General features: G+C 38.1%; 1 protein-coding gene across 3 annotated transcripts in view; it reads left to right on the top strand.

The window, feature by feature from the left end:
* GUCA1C (guanylate cyclase activator 1C) overlaps positions 1-25,251 on the top strand; it is a 47,000-nt gene extending 21,749 nt beyond the window's left edge. For all 3 annotated transcript variants that reach the window (XM_032680575.1, XM_032680577.1, XM_032680576.1), the window contains exons 4-6: positions 17,053-17,202; positions 19,544-19,631; positions 22,540-25,251. In XM_032680575.1, the coding sequence (XP_032536466.1) occupies positions 17,053-17,202; positions 19,544-19,631; positions 22,540-22,670 (369 nt within the window). In that variant the 3' untranslated portion in view covers positions 22,671-25,251. The remainder of the gene's footprint in view (positions 1-17,052; positions 17,203-19,543; positions 19,632-22,539) is intronic.
* The last annotated feature ends 483 nt before the right edge of the window (positions 25,252-25,734 follow it).

Genomic DNA, 25,734 nt, shown 5'->3' with positions numbered 1-25,734 from the left:
CAGGAGAGCAATATTGATAGCACATTGATGATTTGGTTGTTGCTATGTAGTGTTTATCCTAAGTCAAGGACTTTTCAGTGTCTTGTGCTCTGCCAGTGAGGAGGTGCACAAGAAGCTGGGAGGGAGCTTAGCCAGAACAGTTGACCCAAACTAGCCAAAAGGATATTCCACACCATAGAATGTCATGCACAGTATGTAAACTAAGGGGAGTTGGCTGGTAGGGGCCCACTGCCACTCAGGGATGAGCTGGACACTGGTAAGTGGGTAGAGAGCTAATGTATTGTACATCACTTGGTTTTTTGGGGGGTTATTCCTTTCTTGCATTATTATTATCATTATTCACTTTATTTTAGTTCAATTATTAAACTATTCTTAACTCAACCCACAGGTTTTACCTTTTTTTTCCTATTTTCCTCCCCATCCCACCAGGGGTGGGGACAGGAGTGAGAGTGAGAGCACAGCCACCTGGTACTTAGTTGCCAGCTGGGCTTAAACCACACCACCTGTCTTTCTCTGGTGTTTGACACAAGGACTGGTTATTTAAGAGCAGGGCTGAGGGAGAAAATTCAGGATTATTGTCAGACTGTTCATCCCTAAGAGGTTTGTCTGCTTATTTCCTTTCCCCTCCCTTGTCCTCACATCCTCTTCATTCACCCTCGCTGCTCCAGACAGCACTCATCTGCAGAAAAGATGACTGCATGGGATTTGGTTTCACTCTTCCTCAGTCACTGGGATCACACAGCAGCTCTGGGGCTGGTACATGGTCTCTGGAGTAAAGGCAACACTCCAGCTACCCAGTTTGCTCTGTTTTTTGCCTACTGAACCAGTCAATGTCTGTATTTTTCTATTTGATCCTCAGAAGTTCATGGGCACCTGAGGAGTGTTCAAGCGTCCTTACTTGTCTGCCACATTTTGAAGTATGCAATATTAAACTTAATGATGTCCTTGTGGAGACAGCTGTAGCACAGACCACTAAGAGTATGGGAGTCCTTCTCAAAAACTGACCTGATCTTATAAGATATTTATTGTTCTCCGGCTGAAGTCAGGCTGGAGGACAGTTGCTGTTTTTCCTGGGCACTCGCCACCTCACAGGACTTTGCTCTTTAACTCCACTGTGTGATTATAAATGAAAAGGATGAGTGGCAGTGTCTTTTTTTCTGCATCACTAACATCCTATATTTTTACACTGGTATTTATAGCTCCAAATTTCTTTGTCCTGTAGTAATACTCCTGAGCCACTCTTCTCCTTGTATAAAAGCTAATCAGTACAGAAGTATTACTGATACTTAAGCCCTTCCTTGAACTTCCAGAGGAAGAAGGAATTCAGCTCCTGAAAACTGTAAATTAAAAGCACAACTAGAGCACTGACCAATAGCAACAAAACCTTATTTAATTCACGTATCAGACTAAGTTGATTCTTGCGAAAGAAGTTACAATAAAAGATTTCTCTTCCACTCAGCTTCTGTCATGAGGCTGGTGACCAAAACTGTGTGTTGTATCTAGGAACCCATGCTGAGAGGGAGGAAATAGGGTGCAATTGCACATAAATAACAGATACCACACAGCATATTTATGATAAAAAGTACCTCAGAAGGAGTTCAAAGGGCTCAATTTTTGGAAAGCCTTAATACACTTAAAACAAAGAGGATGTAATAATGGGCATTTTCCATCCTTATTTACAGCAAAAGTTACAGCTATTTCTTACAAGCAGTCTAGGATTAGACTCATGTATTGCTAATTGTTTGTATATAATTCAAAATCAATCAATTTAGGATCTCCTCATTTTTCTTTTCATAACATGAATGTTTGTAGTCAATGGGAGAGTGGTGAACTACAATTTGACCATGGTGGTCTTTGCTTCTACTTGAGCCAGATTGTGAAATCCCATCTATTTTAGAACTGGGCATTAAAGGTAATCTCTCACAAGTACCAATAGGCGCTAAATAAAAATAGAAACTTATCACTGTAAGATGTTTAACGTGGCCATTTAAAAGCTGTATTAGCCTGAGTTGTGGTCATAAGCAAGACTGAACCTGGCAGATAGAAATGTGAATAGAGACAGTTTCTCTGTAATAACATGGGCGCCCAAGAATCTATACCAAAAGATGCCCCTGCTCAGATGCACCATTATTACAGCAAATTTATGAGAGAATGTCCATCTGGGATGCTTAGTCTGCATGAATTCAAGAGACTTTTGGATATTCCAGGGACGGATCCACAGGTTGATCTATACATTAAACGAGTGTTTGACATCTTTGATCTGAACCACGTAAGCCTTCTTTTCCTTATTTATTTTTTATCTCATGCTCTTGCTTTGTTTGTGAGTTGTAGCCTGCAGGGTCTTCTTTGTGCTCTGCTCCCAAAACTGCTATTGTGGTCAAGGTTGTCATTATGGTGTACTAGAGGTGAAGAAGTGGGACTGTGCTGTGAGGTTTTGGAATAGGACTTTTGTTGGTATTTTCCAGGGGCACTTAAAAAATGCCAAGAAACAGTTCTGAAAATGAGATGTAATTTCCAGCTCACTGGTTATTCTTCTATCCATTACTTATCCTGTGCTTGTATATAAGCATATGAAAACATTGTTGTGCTCAAAGTTACTAGGTTCTTACCACAATGTTAGACAGAGGGGAAATATGGTCTGCACTTAACCGAAGATGAAGCGCAATGTAGATAAATGGATTTTCCCAAAGTACTATATGGAACCTGTGGCAGAGAGGAAAATGTAACTCAGATGAGGTGATCACATACAGTGTAAAAGTTAGAAGACAAAACAGACTACTGAATGAAGAGGTCAAGTAGTTTCTCCAGGCTGTATTTCTAATTTAGCCTCCCTCCTACTGCAATAACTGCTTGTGATTGCAATCAGCTCTCTATAATGTAGCTGGCTCCCACACAGACATGTATTTTCCTTAGCTGAAGACATGGTCATCTGGTGCTTCCATGTAGCACCTTTCACTAGGTGTAGAAGACCTTAGTCTATGTGGCTGTGGAGGGAAAGAGCATTTGCTCACCTTTAGTTGCTCTGGCAGTGGCCAAACACATTTAACATAGGAACCATATGCTGATTGTTGCTTCTCTATCTGGTGTTACAGAACTGTGTCACTCTCCTCTGCAGGCAGTCATCACTCAGGTAGATCACTAGCCTGTGAGTATTTGTAAAGGTGTGTTAGTTTTTTAGAGGATCAACCTGGCTAGGGAAGATGTCAGAAAACAAAACTAAAACCGGTTTATTCGAGACACAAAAAAAACCCAGAAAGGAATAATTTAAGATGCAAGATTTAAATCCTGGGCTCACAACAGCTTTTTACAGAGCTTTACAGGTCTGTTGTATTTTAATCTCTATTCAGTACAATGATTATATTCCTGTTGCCATATAGCCTTTTTCTTTTTCTAGCATTGTTAACACTGCTCTGTTTTCTTAACCTTTTTCCCTTTATTACAGCAACTAATGACCACTATGTTTCAGGAATACCTTTACAAACAACCAGCATCGATCAAACACTTTTCAAGTACAGGGCTGTGACAGTTTTTATTTAATTAAGCCGGGAATAAATTGGCAAAGCCCAGCTCCTCAGGGCAAGAAAAAAGGAGTGGTTTATGCTGTTGACGAGGTAAAATACGATGATCTCTTTATTCCATGCACTCACTTTTTGTCCTATAACCTTTCTACAGCTTTTTCTCCTCCCTAAGCCTTTTGGCAAAAATGTAGACTTTGATCCTGAAAAATGCTTTTTAGTTAAGTACAGTTGAAGAGTGGTCAATGGATGGCTGACTGGGAGTATCACACGGTGGGCTCTGAAATGGCAGCTATGATTGTACAAAGGGGACAATATCCTTCCTTGACATTATGTAGAACATTTAGGTACTGTGTAGTATTATACAGATGAAAATCTTTCATCTCCAAGCCATAGAAATTCATGGATGTAAGTGGTTGCAAGCACAACGCACAAATTCAGAAATAATTTGGACATTTGAGCTTTTGCTTACATTCAGTTCCTTCAGTGCTATAGCAATTCTCCAGTAAGTAGATTAAAATTTTGTTTCCTTTGCTACTGTATTCTTGTCTGGTTTTTGCTTTCTAATAAAGAGGTCACTATTCCAGTGAGTGGCAAAGTATACAAAATTTCTTGATAGAAATTATTTCCTTCCTCTTAATAATACTCTTTATATAGAAGTGCTGTTAGACAGCTACCATAGTCACAGTCATAGAATATTCTGAACAAACTTGGACCTTCTCCCATGCTTCCTCCAGCTGACTTTTTGTAGATATATTAGCTTACCTTTTTCCTTTTCTAACCATGGTTTAATAGTGAGGGTTTACTGTTTAAAATTGTTATGACTTCTGTTGCTTAAGGTTATCATAACAGCATATAGTTAAAGGTTGATCTAAATCTAAAGAAACTCATAATGGAAAACTTGAGTCATTTAATATGGTCTTCTACTCTCAGCGTAAAAGATACTTTTCTCATGTAGGCTTCCGTTTCCTCAAAATAGGAATCTGCTCAGAAAGCTCTGCTCTGTAGGGTTAGCCCTGAGATTAATCTACAATTCCTGTTATAGCAGCCTAATACCTCTTGAGTTAAGCTGGGGAGATCCATGCTTGGAGGCATTCCATCAAAGAACAAAATGATAAACACTCATGGAAATGTGCATAGACTTTCTCCTCTGTGTTTCATGTGTGCCCAGTTAAAAACCTCTAGCATGTAAGGTGTAGAATATTAACATGCATCATGGGATGCCAATGGGACTGTGGCACAGAGAGGTAATTACAGTTGTGAATTGTATTTCACCTCCTCATTAGCCTTCCTGCTTCCAGCTGAAGCCTGTTACAGACATCCTTCTCCTTCTTAGGATTGTTATTTAAAAAGAAAACAACTTTCCAGTAAACTGAAAATAGCTAAAAAGGAATTATGACAGCACAGTAAGTTTTTTTGACAATTTATGATAGATTGAAAGACCGGTCAAAACTTGTGCCACTCAGGTTGTCCAGATAAATACCAACAGGAATTCAGTTGCAAGACAAGCCTTATCATTCCCTGTATTTCTTCAGGTTGGAGATTTCCCCACTCATGGAAATTACTATGGCCAGTGGACGTATGACAGGGAAGGGTACAGCTTCACAGGGCAATTCAACGCCATGCAGAGATTGAGGTCAGCTCTGGTCTTGGCAGCAGGCAGACTCTGTAAGCTCAGAGCAATGCACTAACTGACCATGCCAAAATGCTGCTGTGGTGGAATGGCTTCTTGGATTCAGCTCCTGGGCTTATATGTGTCAGAGCATAGGACTGTACAGGGAATCACACCTCTGGCTCAACAGAGTGCACTTGTTCAATGCACAAAGGCTATTTCCAGTCAGGGCCTGTTTCTGTGGGAGGTTAGGGACAAAGGTAATGCCCTAAAAGCTTTCTTCTCAGGAATGTACTAAATAAATGCTAACCATTTCTGGTGTCTCTTGTGCAGATCACCAGCAGATATGTAATTAAATGACCTTATACACCAAGTACACAGATGTCTTCAATTTTTCAATATTTCTTAAAAACAAGAGCTATGTGTGAAGACTTTTCAGCCCTTATTTGACCTCAGTGGAATGTTTTGCTAATAATTAAACAAACAAACAAGCAAAATTGCTAACAAAGTTTGAAAGTTGTTTTCTTCATCATTCTTAGCGGCACTGAAGAATAAAGATGCTGAATATTCAGAACTGTAATTGCAAAGTTAACTTTCCTGGAGATTATCACAAGCAGTGCAGGAGGTAGCATTTCAGCAGAAGTTTTTATTGATGACTCATACATTAATGCTTGTAAGCATTATTTATATAATGACATTGGCAGTATAATAAATGGTAGGTTTATCTTCTGCCACAGCTTTCCAATGAAAACCTTCAAAAATAATATCTTTATTAAAATACAAGTCCATTCAAATTAATTTTTTAAAGGACCCTGTTTATTCGATTTTAAAAGAGTCCCTCTTTAGGGAAAAATTATCTCAGTCTTCTTCAACCTTAAACTGTTTGTAATACAAAAATTATAAGTCTACAGGCACATATAAATAAATTTAATTCTTCCTACTTTTTTAATTACCTCTGCATCTCAGTCCACACACAATGTCATGCAGTCCTGGTTCATGCATCCTAGTTATGAATTTTAGAGGGGAAACAGCTATGTTTATCTAAAATACCTCAGTAGTTGCCAAGTATACTGATGTATATTTGGGTTTCTGTGAGAATATGTATTTCGGAGTGATTATATCTGTCAAAATGAGGTTCCACTGATGTTAAAGGAGAAAACATATCTAAGAAAATAATGTCTGGTGTATCCATAATATAGTTGGAAGTGTTAGTTGATCTTAAGCAGAACTAAGGAAAAATTCTAAAATCAGCATTGCTACTATTTAACACTTATTCTAAAATACCTTCTTTCTTTAAACCAGAAACCCAGATCATTGCCGTTCACTCTCGCTTGCAGATAAGTTTTGCCACTACTAAAAATAAAAACTGAATACTGTGATAATTGATTGATTGTGTTCTTATGACCTATGAAGGACAAATTTGCATAGCCGTTTAACTTGAAGATACCTACTGAAAATGGGATGTGCTATTGTAGTTCTCTTACTGCTTCTTTTCTCATTAATTGAAACTACTTACAGGAATATCTGTCAGTTGCTTTGTAAGGAAATCGGATTTTAAAAGGTAGGATTACTGTGAAGAGCAAAGAAGATTAATAGGTATGTGGCACTGAAGGAAAATTATGCAAGTTCAAGGATTTTCTGTTAATATTTATAAAGCATTGGACAGACCACAAACACTATTTTTTGCTACACTTCATATGCAGAGATAAAGTTGGTAGATGCACAAAAATGGACACTCCCCAGTAGTTTTAGAAATCTTTAGATAAGGCACCAGTTGATGTCAATCTTTAATCATTTTTCTAGCTTATGCTTTTCATTTAAAATTTAAAGTAGTTCTCTGATAAAATAGAGTTCATCTGACATAATTATGCAGATTAGAATGATAAAAAATATTTTAAAAGGAATCAATTTTAAAATATAAAGTTTAAAAGGGCTGTTTGATGTAGAAGAGATAATAAGGAAAGCAAAAATGTGTCACTTCAATAGATCTTCATTGTGTGTCAAAAGTACTATATCGCAATGTAAACTAAATCTCAGGTTACCTTTTTTTTCCCTGAAGAATAACTGTTTCCCTTCACTCCATGTACTTTGCACAATCCTGACAAGTGTTGGGAGGTAGACTACCTTTCCTTTTTTTTTTTATCCTAGCTCATTCCCCGCTGTCCTGCTGTGTCTTTATAGTTTAGATTTTCAGGTAGACTTTTCATCACCTGATTTTGTGTTCTGTATATAAATAGATGTTATCTTCGGTTATAGGGGCATGAATGTGATTAGCCAAGTGTATCTTCTTTGGTATTGTGGTAGAAGGACATGAGAGTCATTTGGCCATGAAATTCTCTGTGAAAGCTGTGGCTGCACCTCATATTCCATGAAAAGCATGCAAATGTTCACAGAAAGATGTGATATTTCTCAGAGGTGTTTTGTCCATTATTGTAACTTATTCTTCATTTGACTTTCAATTGTTTTCTCCCTCCACTTTTTCCGTCTTCTTAAGAATTGTGAGAGACAGAAGAATGTTATTTTCATCTATATGAGGCAATTGGTCTAGAGATTCTAGTGAAGACTTTATTTTGTTAAAGATTGACGTGGCCCAACTTCCTAAGAGTAAGCTGGCACCATGTGTTAGCTGCCTTCCACATATTCACAGAAGGTAGGAAGAGCCCTTAAAGGATGAAATAAAATGAGTGCTGGTGAGCAGTGCTTCAGAAACTACCTAGAGCCTAAATCTTAAGTGTTTCCACCTCTTGTGGGATTAATTATAATGGCTCAGGGTATCTTTGATAACTCTCCTTTGCTAGAAAATATTATCTTCAGTTGGACTTTCTTTCTCAGATTGTCTTGCTCTGATGTGTCCTCAGAACCAGGAATTTTGACATGAATTTTCAGGCTGCCTAAGGAACTGCTTAGCCTGTTGGCTGCATCCTTATATGTTTGCAGACATAACCAAAGTTGATACAATAAAATCGGGTGAAATAGTTAATCTTATGCAAAGCAGGAAGAGTAAGGATGATAATCAGAGAAATATCTTCCAGACTTTCCTGAACAGCTTTCCTCTTTTGTATCCTAAGTCACTGAAAAGTTGTGCAAACATAAGTTCAGCAACACCCACAACGTTAGGGAAGTTTCCAGCCTGAAATGCCTCCCTGAACACTTTTCTTAGCTTGCTCTAACCAGCCAGTTTAACCAAGGCAATAACGTTGCAGCAGCAACATCTGCTTTACACACTACACTGCGAGGCCAAGAGCCACATAAGCTGATCTTGTGTCAAGGCAGGCTATGTTTTACATTGTTCCTTTTCCATGGTTCTTGTGTTGGCCCAGCACATGTAGCGCTGCCACTTTGCCCAAAGCTGTCTAACTCTCGCTTTTTCTTACTTTGAAGCCTTTTTCACTCTTGTAATTGCCTCCAATAATTCCTCACAACAAGAAATGCTTAAAAAATTTATTTTCATGACAGTCACAGCAATAAAAAACTGTGTCAAAAAATTAATCAGCTTCTAAACCAAGGGTTAGAAGAAAATAAGAATCTAGAGATGTCTTAGCCAGAAAGAATTCTTCTGTCAGAAGTAACAAAAACAGTTCTTACTTCCTGAAATATTTGGACATTTTGAAAGTGACATGTACAAATCCTTTTCCCATTAGTTTCGGGCACAATCCAACAAAAGCAACAAAAACAACAAAGCCAAATCATTTGTTTCTCTTTAATCTGGAGTAATGTTGCATAAAATTATCTCAAATGTAAAGTAACTAGCCTGATTACTGTAAATGAGGAGGTTAAATTGTGCTTTGCTGTGTGCAAGGTAGTGTATTTATATAATTTTTCTCAGCATGCTTAAGTGCCTTTGAAAGGTGCAGTACCCTTTTTAAAAATTCTATGCAATAAGGACTATGTTCTATGAATATTTCACCTGGTTCCATGAAGCACTATTTATTTATAGACTGGTCTTAGGAATGTCTTTTTTCTCCTTCTGAACCACCTCCCACACTTTTTATGTTCAATTTTATATATTGATTCTGTTACTTTGTAGGGAAGTTCCACAATTATTGGTGCAATTTCATAATCTTAATTTTGTTTCCTAGTGGTTTGGCACAAGACTCACTGCTCTGACAGCACAAACTTATGCCATAATAATGGGTAATTACCAGCTAAAAGCCTACATTATCATTAAAATCATCACTTGCTTAATTTAAGTACAGTTGAATTCTTGACTATAGGATTTGACATTATGTGTTCTGAGTTATGATATAAAAGTTTTGGACCAGAGGTAAAAAATGCCTAATAGTGCCACAGCACCATCAAGCATAGAAGGCCAATTCTATGGGACATTAAAGTGATATCTGTCTCAGATTTCCACTACAGCATTGCACAGTTTAGTGACTTTTTCTTTTTTTTTTTTGCCTTTCAAAAAGATAATCTGAATTTTGTATAAATTTTTCTCTTTAAAAATCATAATTTCAAAATATTCAAACAGACAAGTCCTATTAAGTAATATTCCGATTGCAGTTTCCTTGCATTGCACAGCCTTGACGCGTAGCTGGATTGGATTAGGTTATGAGGTGGGGCAGCCCTACTCACAGTGCACACCATGGAGTGTCCCCACCCCACTGAACAGCCTCTTCCTTGCCATCTTTGCACAGCGTGCCCAGGCTCACTGCTTTTGCCACAGAGATTTGCTACACTTGGGTAGAGAGTCCATCCCACTGTAGAGGATGCCTGGGCCAAAGGTATGGTTTGTGCATAGGGCAAGGCTTAAGCTCTGCCAGGGGAGGTTTAGGTTGGATATTAGGAAGAAATTCTTTGCAGAGAGGGTAATCAGGCATTGGAATGGGCTGCTCAGGGAAGTGGTGGATTCTCCATCCCTGGAGGTTTTTAAGATGAGACTGGATGTGGCACTTAGTGCCATGGTCTGGTAACCACGGTGGTGTTGCATCAAGGGTTGGATTTGGTGATCTTGGAGGTCCTTTCCAACCCAGCTGAGTCTATGATTCTATGATACTCCATCCACCCATGCCTTGGCAGGTGGCTGTTGGAGATCCCCTTTCACAGCAGGACACAGCAACTGAGATCTGCAGGTTAAGGAAGCCCAGCCCGCAGGTCCCGTACGAAGCTGTAACGCTGACCACGTTGCACAACAGACCTAGAGAAAATGAATTGTTGCCAAAAAGTACTGACAGTGAAAATCCAGCACTTAGAGGTTTGAACAAGTGATTCTTTGGCTTTATGTTTTTTTCTTTAACATGGATTAAATGTCTATCACATGTATTTTTACTGAATGTCCTCCAGAAACAAATGTAGCAAAACTCGATGTTAGTCAGTATAGAAAGGGAGGAATGTGAAAGAATGATGAATTTCAATTTTATTTAAAAGTAAACTTAATTGTCTACACAATCTCCTATTGAGCTGTGCTACATCTGTTCCTATACTCCCTGACTGTTTTTAAAACAAAAGAGTCTAGAGTTGTTTCCTCCACAGTTACTCAGGGACAAAAATTATTCATCAAACTGAAGCAACTACACTTTTCTAACATGTTTCTTTGAAAATTTAATTTAAGTGTAAGCAAATTAGCTTGTACTCTGCAGTTTTCACTGAGCTTAAAAAGCATTTGGAGTGCATTACTACCATTACCAGCTAACACTGTAATTTTGTCACTGTAATTTTGCGAACAGGCAATGAAGATTAACTTTGTACAATTAATCATAATTACTTTTAAATATTACATGTTAAATTATGATGTATGTAAAGGGGAAAGTAATTTTAATATGAAAAATTCAGGAATCTGCTTCTTTTATTTAAAGACATTTTAAGCATTTTTTAAAAGCGTAACTATCTTTTTTCTCTATTTATTTCCTTATTAATTAAGAATAGAGCAGTAAGAGGTTTACATTTTCTTCTTTTTCCCCTTTATCATTTAAGTGTTTATTTGAAACATCAAAAGTTAGCAAACATGACTCACATATTTGTTGGTGACAATGTTGCTGGTGAGCAACACTTTAAAATACTTCTTGCAGAAAAAATGCAGCAGAAATTGAATGTGGTGTTTTAACTAACTTTTTACTCCACTGAAGTCCTTTATCTGATAATACCAAGTAGTTTAGGCAATGAAAGTATATATGTGTAACTTTTAGGAGTCTTTTTGCATACATCCCTTGAGATTCTAACAGCATTATATAAATGCACCTGACATAATCTGCCAAATAGAGTATCTTTTCCGCTAGAAGATGTGTATGTGTTCAATGTCCTTTTCCTGGAAGTTTGTCCTGCTGCATTTTTGGGTTTGTCAAACAAGAAAAATTTGCTTGAATTCTCAGCAAGAAATTTGCTGGAAAATGTGTTACCATGGTTATATTTTTTATGTTTTTTTTTCTCTTTTGCCTACTGCTTTGTTTTAAGTTGGGAAAGATGCTCCTAAAAGCACAGGGAGAAGCTCAAAATTAGAAAGCTGAACATCACCATCCAGGAGAGGATGGGAAAGGGCTAGGTCTTTCCAGTACAGCCTTCTTGGGCACTACTATGCCATGATGCAGGCTGAGCAGAGGCCACAGCCCAATGCCTTGGTGACTTCCCTGTCTCTCTGCTTCTCCACTAATCTGGAAAGAAAATTGTGCATGATGGCAAGGAGTTGGGGGGTAGTGGTTAATTTTAAAGAAAGAAAACCGTTTGTCATCTTAACATTTAGGATTTCACCAGGTTTTACCAGGGGAGTGTACAAGCCAGGACACATAGCTGGCTCTGCATTTCCAACTCCTCCGACACAAAGGTCCAGGTAATTTCCAGGTCGCCAGACCTTGCAGGTCCTCTTCATCTGGGCAAAGCAGAACCTTGTGTAACAGTCTGGTCAATACAGCCTCATCTCTTTACGTAACTGTTGGTGTGCAATGATTACAAAACCGCTTAACAAGTCTGCAGCTCCCAATTCCCTGCTTTGTTCTTCATCCCTCTCTAATAGTCTTTGCTTGCTGAGGTCTCTCCTGCCCCATGACAAATGCCAGCTTTATTTACTAACAAAACTGGTGATTCTGGCCATAGCCTGTAGGGTATCTGGAGTTCTGTCCAAGTCCCAAACTCCCATATCAGACCCTAGGGATGTGCCAAAGTAACAGAGGTACAAGTAGCTTTGTATTTCTTCAATAATGTGTATGCAAACTTTGAGGAACAGCTGAAAGTATTAAGAAGGAAAAACAAAGCAAGGATGGTTGGACTCAATGATCTGGGAGGCCTTTTCCAACCAAAATGATTCTATGAAATGAGGGAAGATGAAGTGAAGTGAAACGAATCCTCCTTTAGATTTCTGAGGGCAGAGAAAGCAGTGTTATATTTGAAATCGGGTGCAGAGAGAAAAAGAGAAGCACGTAGGATTAGCTATAAATTTCACAGTTATTCTGAGCTGTTGATCTATGCGTCCTCCCTCTGTCTTAAGAGGTTTAAGAGTAGTATTTTGAAAGACAGGGGGTGGGAAAGGAAGGTAGCTTAATGAGCTAAGCCCTAGGTTTGAAATACCTGGACCATCTATATCTGTGCACTTATTAATCCTGATAAACCATTTGAGCTATTCTCCTGGTCTCAGGTTGAGTTTAGAGATTTTTCAGTCACAAATTTTGGAAAAAAGGCACTGCTTATTTTGTATAGATTCTTGTTAGAGTCCTCCAAGTAAGACGATGAGGTCACTCAGCAGAGGGTTTTGCAGGGACAGAAAGAAACTGTCCCTTTCCACATGCGTAGCCACCGTGTGTGGCGGGACATGGCTGACTATCCCTGTAGCATTGTCACTCTCAGGGAGTCAGTCAGGTAAGAGCTAGGCAGCCAAAACACCAAGTTCGGATCACTCTGGCTCAAGCTTGGATAACCATGCTGTTTCATATCAGCTACATATTCATAGCTGACAAGTCAATTATTTTTAATCTCTATAGTTCACAGTTATAAGAGTTTTTTAAGGATCTGTGAAGATTAGCAATGCTATTCTGGGAATGGAAGGGTAATACCCTCCTACAGATCCAGGGCTGGGGTATTAATGGCCGTCATGTAACACGACGGTGTCTCATGGTCTGGCTTTGCCCTCAGAGGACACACAACTCTGTCCTCACCCAATAATGGTGAACAGCCTCCAGCAACAGCATGTAGACTGACATTCCAAAGCAAAAACCTCTCATAAAATGATAAAATTAAATTCCTTTCTCCTCAGGAGATCCAGTAACTAATGAAAAAAACAGGCCCTGGACCCCAGGCAGGGGCAATCCGAGCCAGTGGTGCCCTCAGAGCCCTGAGGACCAATTTCACATCATCAGTAAACTTTCCTGTCAGTTTTGGAGCCTTCCTTTGTCTTTATTGTGTGAATCAAACTGTTCCAACTGGCTTAAAAAAATCACTCATCAGCAAAAGCAAAACAAGTATCAAAGGGCACAAACACGTGCATGACTGATGCATCCATGAAGCTTCTAGTTCATCCAGTCAAGATGTTAAAAGAATAAAAAAAGATCTATGTTTTTATTAGGCCTACTATGCGTAGAAGAAAGTCCAGAAGAAGTTTTGAACCCATTTTTATATTTATCTCTCCACCCCACTCCTCAGAACTGCATTGGGAGATCTCTGTCCCTCTATTTTAACCATACTCAGAGGGGCACCTGACCCCATCTGCCTCTGCCCATTCAGGCAGGGGAGAGTGCAGGACTCCACCATCCCTACAGATGACTATAGGATCCCAGTGGGATGTGCTTCAGACAAGGAAAGCAGGGCCAGCACCACCCAGACACTGATAAGAAGCCCACACACAGAATAAATGCATCCATCATCCAAGTCTGTTCTGTATCCTAAGCTGCTGAACAAGCAGGTTTAACTCCATTTAATAAAAATATTACAAATTTGCCCTTTGAGACAATAACAGGGTAAAGCATCAAAAGTAAATTATTTACATAATCCACCACTGGTAATCAGTTCTGCTTATTATGTTGTTGAGATTGTTTTTAAATTTTATTTTCTTACTATTTATTTTATTATTTTTACAGTAGCCCTTTCCTTGTGAATTAATGACCTCCTAACGAGCAACAGATACTTTACTGTGCATGCTGCACATAGTGATGTTTTACAGAGCCCAGAGATACATAAGGACCTACCTATTGTGAATGATTATAGAGCAGCAGATAGGTAAAACAGCACAGCAGTATTCTTTTAATAACATCATAACACATTTATGACACTATTTGTTGTACTCACAGAACCACAGGATGATCTTCATAGGTTACTGCTATGATTTTTTCATTATTTAATGTGCTATTTTGAGATGTTACTGTAAAAAGTACAGTATTTATCTGAGAAAACTCTGTATACGTGCAACAAGATCGCTATTCTTTTGCATCACATAAATGTTTCATTTTCTACCTACAGTGTATGGTTTTTAGTGTAGAAAGGAAAACCAGTACATTTCTCATCAATGCTTTTATGCAATGCTTCTGGTTCCACATCATGTAAACAATCATTCCTACCTTCTCAGTATTTCTATTCCTGGTGGACTGGCTGCTGCTTAACATGTTGCCGGTGGTCTTTGCACAACTACAAAATGTGACTGGGGCTTTTTTGGCAACTACCATTTCTTTCAGGTGTTTTTCAGAGGTGGGAGTTTTTTGACCTTGCCCTTCAGTCCCTTCTTGTTTGGGACAGGCCATATGATCCACCAGATCAAAATTACATACCCAAATGCATTAAGCTGATTATTACATTGTCCAAATTTCGGATGTTTTGATGGGACAAAAATAGTGACACCAAGATGTAGAAAGAAGGCAAACAAAATAATACTTTCAAAAAACCCAGGTAAAATGTAAGGGAGAAAGAACAAAATTAATCTAGTCTCAGACATTCAGCAATCCTAAAATTAATCTGTAGTTTCAATAAGCAGTATGAAATGCAATAAAAAAGCAGCAATGTGAAATGCATCTAACCATATTCTTAATAGATACATCAAATCAGATGATGGAAATGTAATCAGCAAATTACATTTTGCCCTCCAGCAAAATACTTTATGAGATCCTTCTTGAAATAACACTTGCAAAAATTGAAATTCAAGCCGGTGTGCCAAAAAGAAGCATAAAGTTTGTGGTGCGTGATATGTCATGTTTGGTAAAGCATCTGCTTTTAATACTAGGCCTAATTTTGTTTGAAAATTACATGCAGTTACTGTCAAATTTCATTTAATCCCAAACAGTGGTTGAATGGTGTCTTTGCCTTTGCTGTGTTTGCTGTGATTGCTATTAGCGTAAAACCAGCAACCACAACAGAACCTGCAGAGAGTCTGTGAAGCAACAGTCAGTCTGCACAAGTTATGCACACAGCATTTCTGCATGTACACTGAATCCAGTGTGTTTGAATACATTAGATTTATCTCTGAGGTGCTACTCAGCCAACAGCCTTGCACAGAAATCAAAACAAGCACTACAAGGTGCTGCTAGGAGCTCTGACGCAGATCAGCATCATGGGGTCACAACTCTGAGGAATCTAAAAAGAGAATGAAGAAGAGAAAAAAGAGGATGGACCCCATTTAAAAAATTTATTCAGCCTTTGAGAACTCACATTCATTAGGCAGATAGATGTGTGGGGATAGATTTATATTTGTTTTGGTTTGTTCTCAACTGAAGGTAGAAGCAGAGCTCTCAATCTCAGTATCTTTTAGTCCTTGTAAATTCCTGCTTGTTGACATTTTTTGCATGCTTTTGTGTTTCGTTCCTTGTCACCAGAATATACTGATAGTGCCTGGAGATCTTCAAAAGACGTGTCAGATGTGGCATTTAGGGACACAGCTTAGTGATGGATTTGGAAGTGCTGAGTTAACTGTTGGACCTGATGATCTTAAGGGTCTTTTCCAACCTCAGTGAGTCTAGGATTCTCATTATGGCAATGAGTCACACTGCAACCTTACAGGACTTCTCTTCCTTCAGACTTAATGCCTGGTGATTGCAAAACCTCAACTGGCAAGATGTGTGTTGATATATGACAATAAAAATAAGCAACATGCTAAACCTACCAGAAACTCATCCGACCTTCTCTTTTCAGTCATAGGCCCTCTGAAACTGATTATTGTCTTTCTGAGGTTTCCCAAGCAATTGGATTCTGACCAACATAAAGATCACAAGACTAAATTTGCCAGCTGTTAATTCCTTTATATGCACATGGAAAACAGTTGGAGCAAGTACTATCCAAATTCAGCAACTGTTTCTTCCATCCTAACCACATTTTTACAGAAACAGAAGAACCTGACTATAGAGGCCTGTCCTTGACAGCTTCAGAGAAGGAGTCAGAATTAAATCAACCTGAAATGCTCTTTACCTATGAATATCCCCAATCCTCAATATTTAGAGCCTAGTTTAGAGCCTAGTTTATATCCCGTGCAAAATGTATTCATCTGAAAGACCTGATGTTTATATGGATAAACCACAGTACATGGGGTTCATGCCAGATTATTATTATTACATGATCTCTCAGATGAAAAACACCTGGGACAGCTCTGTTGTACTGGAAAGCATACGTAGTTCTGCAGTATGGATGTAAACAGCTCTGCTTTAGATACTTCATTAGTACCAAACCAGATATCCCAGACTCCTCTTTTCCCCATGTTGCAGTTTCCCACAAAACCGTTTTTCTCTTTTCTTCTCAAAACCTGTCAATAACAATTGCTCAGAACAGATTTGCCCCTCGCCTACACTGCCCCCAGCTTTTAGGGGAGGACAAAACTGTCTTTGCTAACACCTCTTCCTATAGATCTTCCACTTGAGTGTATCCTTTTTTAATACCACAGGAGATTTCTGTCTTAAGGTGCTTCATTAATCAATGTGTATTGTAGTGAATTTGATGACCTGTTTCTGTGCAATCGCCAGAACGAACTGAAAATCAGCATTGTTAAATAGGTGTTTGGGTTTTTTTCTCTCTCTCTCTCTCTCTTAGGATGGATTTATAGACTTCTTGGAGTTCATAGCTGCAATAAATTTGGTTATACGAGGGAAAATTGACCAAAAATTGAAATGGTATTTCAAGCTATACGATGCTGACGGAAATGGATGTATTGACAAAAAAGAACTACTAAGCATATTCTCGGTAAGCAAGTTATGACCAATAGCAAGAACATTTGACACAGTGCATTGCCCCTGAAACAGTGGTTCCTCATGTCCTGTAAATGGATTGTCTGTACTTTACCTAATGTTTTACAGTTGTAAAACCAGAATTTAGAGTGGCTAGTGACACTCCTGCCATTAGTTTCTTCTCTATTGAGCATATCTAAATAGTATTTTACTCTAAGCAATAGTTCTACAGATGAAATACTTTAGTTAAAGTGAAAAACTGTAGAAACACTAGAGGCATTACTGTGATAAACTATACTATAAGGCAGGGTAGAACTGTAGCAGCATAATGAATAAAACAGATGGTTACAAGTGTATGTGCCAGTCCATTGTGGAAAACTGGCTTCTCAAAATGAGCTCGCTGCAAGAAAAATATAGATGTCAACAAAATATTGCAATATTTTAATTTTTTTAAAGGCCTTTAGATTTGTGTACTACAACTGCCATTACCCCTATTTTAAAAATTAATCAGGGAAATATAATTTTACTATTAAATCATATAGTGACAGTGGGATAAAAATATTGCCAAAATTTTGCAGAAAATGGGTCCACTTCAAACACACAAAAGCAAAGCAGTGCAATTCTTTCTTTAAAATTATTTCTGTATTTTTCACTTACTCTAGTGAAATAATATTTTGAACTGCAGTAGCTGCTTTCATCCAAAAGGTATGTTAGGGTTCCTTGCAAATATGTATGGCTTAATACTGCTCCCTAAATGTACAGGACTCATTACAGATCAAAGTAACAGCATAAACAAGGAAAGTACTTTTCCTGGAATTACAATAAATGTCAGTAAAAAAGGCCTTGTCCAAAAAGATATGTCATATCTGAGACATTAATTTAGAATCACAGAACTCCTATTAAAACTTCATCTGTCTCTACAGCTATGCAAACTTTGGACCAACAAATCATTATCAAAACTCCTTCCAGATAACCATGCACCCTTTCAATGCCCAGTTACTTTGTTTTACTATTAAGGCGATTCCGTGGTAGACAGTGACTCAGATACTTCAGGAACCAGTGCTTTACTCTTAGCACTACAATAAATTTAACTGTTACAGAAGTACAACTTTATTCTGAAGACTGCAGCAGAGTCGGACATATAAAACACCAAAAGTATCTAAAGTATGAATTAGCAATACAAATAAGTTTATGTACCCATTTTTGCAAAAATTCTCATTTCCTTTTGAAATGGACAGGAATTTTGGACACTTTGGGGGCTGGCATTTTTATGGTCTTATTTGATATATTAAGGTTACTGTTTTTAAAAAGCTGTAAAGTAAAATAAAGACAGTGACAGTCAAGAATTTCACATCAGTGCTGAATTTTATTTAAATACAATGATTTCTAATATAATATCAGAAATACCAAAAGAAACAACTGGCACATACAGTGAATTTTCTTACACAACACAGTTCACCTCAAGATAATTCAAGTGTAGAAAAACAAATTCTACAGTATGCCCACTATAGAACACATATGCATGTTTATATATGCACATATTTTTCCAGTCAATTACTAATTGGGATATTGAGTTTGAATCTAACTCTGTAAACACATCCTTGTTGCATCTGAACCACTGGATGTTAACATGGAGGCTCCTATTTTATTAACCCGAATGATCACCACAGTGTAAAAATTACTGCCTCAGTGAATGGGATACAATTTTTCAAAAACATTCACTTATACCTTTAGTCCAAATATTGAGTCCTTTTCCTACAGAAAAACAAACAAAAGAAAAAAAAACACAAAAGAAAACAAACAAACAAACAAAAAAAACCACAAAAACCAGAAAAACAAACTAGAGGGGATACTTTTGGTTTTCTTAACTTCTTTGGAGGTCAAGTACATTCTGCCAACTTCCAGGACTGCTAGTCTGACTTTGTTTGTGATTACTAAGTTAAACATGTCTTAATAGAAAAATAGCTTAGGCTTTCTCTGCATGTGCTTTCAGCTGTGAAAAACAGTACTGTATTTAAATCACATAGACCATAGGGCAATCTGAAGACACAGAACTCTCTAGGGCCAGTTAAAAATGCTGGTGTGGAATCTAAAGTGTATTATAGAGCAGAGGTGCCACATGGTTCTTCAGACTTTCAGAGATATGTAAATTAGTCTGCAATCTTCAGGCTGTGTTATGTTAATTAAATTGCAATCCTCATTACTGAAGATTTACTTGAAATAGCTATTTATTTAGTGATTTTTGAAAGGGTCTGGGAACTAAAGAGTTGCATTGTAATTACTGGTGCTGCCAGTGAATTGTTTTTGCAACTTGATGGAAAAAACTCTGAAAGAATTTTCTGTATTTCTGCCCTCAGGCTATCCAGGCTATAAATGGCTACACCAACATGAGTGCTGAAGAGTTCACAAACATGGTATTTCAGAAGATAGATGTGAACAATGATGGTAAGAATCTAGGTTTTGTTGGCACTGGTAGGGACTTTCCTCTGAAGAGAGGGAGTTGCACACACGACTGAAGAACTGACTATTTTAGATTAACTGAAAGCCAAAACTCTTTTTTATTCATATTATTTCAGCTTTACAGTGAAGTGTAAATCAATGACATAGGAATCACATGCAGTAGGCGCTAAAGCACAGAGGTCTTGCACTGTTCACCAGAAATGCCAGTTCTCTGGTTGCACAGCAAAATGAAAGTGTGATTGAGGGGTTTTTTTAGTGTATTTGCGTTGGCTTAATCTATCTAAAATCGTTAAAAAAATAAAAATAAGATGCATGGTTGTATATGCTCTAGCATGTTCTAAAGATTGGACAGCATATTGGATGTCCCTTGAAGGCTGACTGTTAACACATGCTAAAACACATGCTACTGTTTTTTTCCTCAAGATAGCTAGATTAAGCCAATTGGACTTGCATTTGTAAACTAAGACTTCAGTTCACTGCTTCAGAGTTGTTTCTAACAGAAAACTTCTCACATGTGAATATCTCCCCTCAAACTTCTAATCATGAAGATCCTCCTTCCACTGACAATTACATTTTGCATCAATTGCTGCAATCATTGACAAACTAGGAATATTAGGAAAGCATTACAGAACAAAGTGAAGTCACAGACAGGAATTTTGGGCATTTTTGGGGGGATATTTCTATGGTCTTATTTGGTGTACTAATGTTACTTTTTTAAAAAGCTGTTTACAGTATATAATCAGAGTGTAAACAATGATCTTGTGGCACATATGGAGGATACACTGGTAGACGATTTTTTTCCCCCATCTCCTTGGCCCATTCTTTGGGCGAAGACAAATTACAAAAGGACTCCAAATAACACAGTCAGGATCTAGCATCTAAACCCAAATTCTATGATTATTCCCCAATTTGACCAGATATTTACTGCAAGTAACAATTGTATCTGAGCTAAACCATCAGCTGGAAAAATAATTTTGTGCCATACATTTTAGCAAGAAAAAGCCAGAACATGATTTATTTAGAATTATCTTCATAATAATTCCCTTTCAAACTGTTTTCCATAGTTTGTTAGTGTTTTAATTGCTGCAAAGCAACAGGACTAGCTCCACCTGAGGAACGGGCCGAGTTTTACCAAGTTTAGCTTCAACTATGCTGCCTCTCTGTAGCTTCTCATTAAAGAAACGTGCAAACAGACAAATAAGTTGCAATGTCCTTCCTTACATGAAATAACAATAAATAATCCCATGGTTGTAAAGAACAATTCTTAAAACAGACCTCCTGTTGGTTTTGCAATTTATTTTCATTAGCTCGAGGAAATCTGAGGCCCATCACGGCAGCAGCAAGCCTGGGCCTGCCAGTGTAGCCACATGTCACTGGCAACTGCAGTGCGGTTTGTGCTCTTGTGCACTGCTGTTGGTGCTTGGAAATGTGCAGCCTGGGAACAGAAGGAAGGAATTCAAGACCAGTTGACCTGAATAAACAGGAAAATGATGCCACATGTCCACGTGATAACTCCAGGAACCCCATCCACTCAAAGACCTCAGTCAGAGGGAATATAGAGGGAAGGGGAGGGGAACGGAAAGGAATGCCTGGGATAGGAGGAGAGTTCAGCAGAAGTGAGAGGATGAGTGGCAAAGCAGGGGATGCATACAAGCATACAGAGATGGCTTGTTCTGTCTCTGCTTCTGGGATGATTATATAAAGGGACTGCTATTGAAAGAAGCAGCACAGACAATCTCAGGGCGCTGCATGCCAGCCCCTGGACAGGGTCTTACGACTTTCACTGAAGCCTAAGAGCCTAAGAGCTAGGACTTCTGTCAAATTATGTCCTTCCTCTTTATATGAGCCTGTCACTGGTGTAGCAAGGACACATGTGACTAAACAGAAAGCAGCCTTTACTGACTATGGGTAGAAAGTGGTTTTCACATTTTTCAAATGCCGATCGTTTTCCTTTTTCACATCAAGTGAAGTTTCCAAGGCTGCCGTGGACAAAAACAAAACCACCAACAAAAATCCCCACAGGTAGTGCTTAAACCTGAAAAGAGCCAAAAGTCAGCCAGCTAAGCGTTCACCAGACATGTACACGACCTGAATTCCTGCTCCCCTGCACCCTGGGGCCCTAACTCATCCAGCTATTTTCCTTTGCTGGCCTTTTGTCATTTCTTATTTTAGTGAGAAATCATTCATTGTTGTGAATTTCACAAGAAACTTTAAATCATTCTCAGAGGAAAGAATCAAGCTTTTCTTATTAAACCAAGCTTTGTTTTTCCTTCTCAAAGTAAAACAGTATTCCGATTTTTCAGTAGAAGAGATTTTAAAGTTGTCTTGCACCTTCTAAGTTATTAGCTGATTTTGACATGAGCCCAAAAAATCACACTCTAAATGACCATTTCAGTTCCCTGGAAGAATTTATCCAATCAAGCCACTTAGCCAGTTTTTTTTAGTATATCCGATCATGGCTCTAAATAATCCTAGTAGTCAACACAGGTACTATGCCTAGTAATCCTCAGCAAATCACACTCTAATCTCTGTTAAAACCAGCTGTAAGATAAATTCCAGTTAGCTCGCTGAGAATTGGTCCATAAATCTAAATTCAGCCTTGACACAGGCTTCATTAGTGCCCTGTTACACACATTTATGAGCACTTACAATTGTCTCAGACTTCAGTGAAAGTTGTGTTTGACCTGTTTCAACATTAAAAAAGTGAGTCTGAGTTCTAGGATCTGACTGATGCAAAGTAGGAAAACATTATCAAATGCTCTACCTGCATTTGCCTATCAGCAGAGAACAGAAACCTTCCTAAGGGATTCGGTCTGGCATGAATGGCCTTGTGTTGGATGGAGAATGATTGCTGGGTTTCTCAGTTCCTAAGGAGTATTTTACTTTCTTTTAGGGGAACTGACTTTGGAAGAGTTTATCAATGGTGTGGAAAGAGATGAGGACCTAATGGAATTGATTTCGAAAAGTTTTGACCTTTCCAACGTACTCAAAGTCATACAGAATGGCAGGAGGAACAGCGTCTGAAGGATCCAGTGACAGATGTGGCCTTTGTGTCATCACTTCAAGGAAGATAATATTTGATATATTCAGAGAGCCTGATGTTGTTAAATCCTGCTAAGGCAATAGCGAGCAGCCTCCTCCAGGAGTTACAATTTTCACTCTTCATATATCTACTTTTCTTTTCTTTATTCTTTTCCTTGCTCATGACTGTGGCAGCCACAGGGAAAAAAAAACACCTTCGGCTGCCTATAATAGAAAAGGTATTTGATGCAGTAAAAGTAACTTACTTGGTCTCTATGAGCATGTTGTGGTTAAACCCCAGACAGCAACTAAGCACCACCCAGCTGCTGGCTCACTGCACTCCAGTGGGATGGGGAAGAGTGAAAGTGCAAAAACTTGTGGGCTGAGATAAAGACAATTTAAAAGGTGAAGCAAAAGCTGTGCACTCAAGCAAAGCAGAACGAGGACTTCATTCACCTCTCCCCATGGGCAGGCAAGTGTTCAGCCAGCTCCAGGAAAGCATGGATCCATCAAGCATAATGGTGACTTGGGAAGACAAATGCCATCACTCTGAACATTCCCTCCCTTGCTTCCTTTTCCCCAGCTGTATATGCTGAGCATGACGCCTTGTGGTGTGGGATATCCCTGTGGTCAGTTGGGGTCAGCTGTCCCAGCTGTGTCCCCTCCCAGCTTCTTGTGCACCCCGAGCCTTCTCACTGGTGGGGTGAGAGGCAGAAAAAGACTTGATGCTATGCAAGCACTTCTCAGCAGTAATGAAAACATCTTTGTGTTATCAATGTTGTTTTGGTCACAAATCCAAAACACGGCCTCATACCAGCTACTATGAAGAAAATTACTTCTATCCAAGCTTAAACCAGCACGTTCTCTTCTGTTCAGATTAATCAATAAAATAATGAAAATAATACAAAATGCAACCTTTCTAGATGACACAAAGTTAATAAATTTCTTCTTTTAATTCTGGGGGTTTTAACCCTACTACCTAAAGGGTGGACACAAACTTCTAGGTAGGACTGGGTTCTATCCAGATCAATTAAGACCAAAGCCTACTTTGTATTAACCTAACATTTGCTCTAATCAGTACTCAAAATTGGATTACAGTCTCTGGGAAACACCTCAGTGAGCTTAATATTCCCAAGATGTGTATCATCCTTAACAAGCCTTCTACAACTCTTGATTTTATTACATCCGTAAATTAAAATAATATGATATTTTGATGTTTCTTTCAGGGTTCAGTTACTGTTCTTTCAAGTTAACCTTTTATAAAAGTGCTGGAATTAAATTTTTTATCTTTCTAGAGCAAAATTAGAACTTCAAAGAATAGCTAAAACCCAAATCATTTTGCAAGCACTCCAAGAGATTTGTGTCCTTTGACTTGTATGTCCTCCTTTGCAAAATAATTTGTTTTCACTGGGCTCACCCCTGGTTATGACATTGCTGGCTTCTCCAAAACAGACAGCCTTTCCCTGACAGGAAGTACTAATTTAGGTATCTTTGTCCTGCCCAGATACCTGGGTGAAAGCTTTTAGCAACTGAGTTTCTTTGAGACTTTTACCTCCTTTCAAACTGGGTTGCAATTGTCTCTGAAGGTGGTAGCTGTCAGGAGTGAAGGGAAGGCATTTGTAGATGGTATGATCACATATTCCTCATTTTTTTAGGAAACCAGGCTCAAAACAACACAACTTTATAAATGATAAGATTAATTCTATGAGCTGAGATGGAATGGCATGAAATATCTACAAAGGGAAAATTATAGCTCTTTCTGGTTCTATTGGGATTGATTCTCAAGTCTGTAACAAGTTTTATCAAATTACTATATTATAAGACTAAGTTCTCCTTGGCTGACAGTGCCCTGTAGGTATCACACTAATACTAGTTATTGTTAGAAGCATCAGTTTTATACAAAGTAATTTGTGCAAGGATTGGTGCAGGTTGAACAAAACAATTTTTAAGACTTCAATACGAAAATGTTTTTCTTCCAAATTCACTTCAAATCCATGTCCACTGCAAATGAAATGTACTCCATCATCTACCATTATTATCCCAGGTTCTAGATATAGTAAGAGCATGCAATATGCATCACTTGACATTATAAACAGTCCTGACATTATAGTTCTGACATTTGAATCTTTTACATCCTTAAAAAAAAAAAAAGAGAGAGAATGATGTATGAGATTGCTGATGGTTTGAATATTAAGTTCTTGTATTTATTCATCATTGACACATTAATATGCCACTGTCAGTATCAGTTTTCTCACACCCAGACTTCAGAAAGCCACTTCTCTTAATCTAATGCTTTTGTATTTAAAGCTGACAAGGGTGGTGTCCTTCAGAATTGCCTTTACAATATGTAAAATAAAATGATCCGATCTAAGCAGCTTGGGCAGCTGTGTTTTAGACTTCTGCTTTTAAACTAATGAAGTGATGGACTTGGAAAAATGACTACTATCTACGTTCACTGACTTTTTTTTATAAGGGATTTTAAAAAGAGTATTTTCGTTTAAGTTTGCCTAATTTTTCTGTGTAACTGTAATTATATGAAGTGAATTACCAATTCGAGTGTTGTGTTGCATTAAAAAATGATAAATATAAGGAAATTCTTTGCCATATTTTGTTAAACTAAATTTTAAAGGTGTAGATGACATGCTCATTTTCTGCACTTTAATTTAAAAATCATTTAGCAGAAACCTGTGTAATTAAGAAGCAAGTATCTTTGCAGTTTAATGTAAAAACTGTGGCACATCATTTCAAAAATTATTTACCTATAGTAACTCCGCATGTTTGGGACTATGCATAAGAGTCTATCTCATTTATAATTTTTTTAAAGTTCATTTCCTTTCACCACTTAAGCACAACTTGATAAACAGCTGCTTGAGATAAATGCATCATGGTCACAATTTCTATTGGTCTTATTTTTATAAACTTGTCAGCTGCTCATCAAGTGTATCAGTGGAATCAGGTGGCACACAGAAAACCTGTCAAGTGTGAAGCTGCACCTCATCTTTCTGGACCTGCTTTGTAGTCACAAGGGTAAGCGGTAAGTTGACCTGACTATCAGAATGTCTATTAC

Source organism: Chiroxiphia lanceolata, chromosome 2, assembly GCF_009829145.1.
Source record: "Chiroxiphia lanceolata isolate bChiLan1 chromosome 2, bChiLan1.pri, whole genome shotgun sequence".
NCBI lineage: Eukaryota > Metazoa > Chordata > Aves > Passeriformes > Pipridae > Chiroxiphia > Chiroxiphia lanceolata.
Note: the sequence above shows the minus strand (reverse complement) of the source record. Positions and strands in the feature narration are given on the sequence as shown.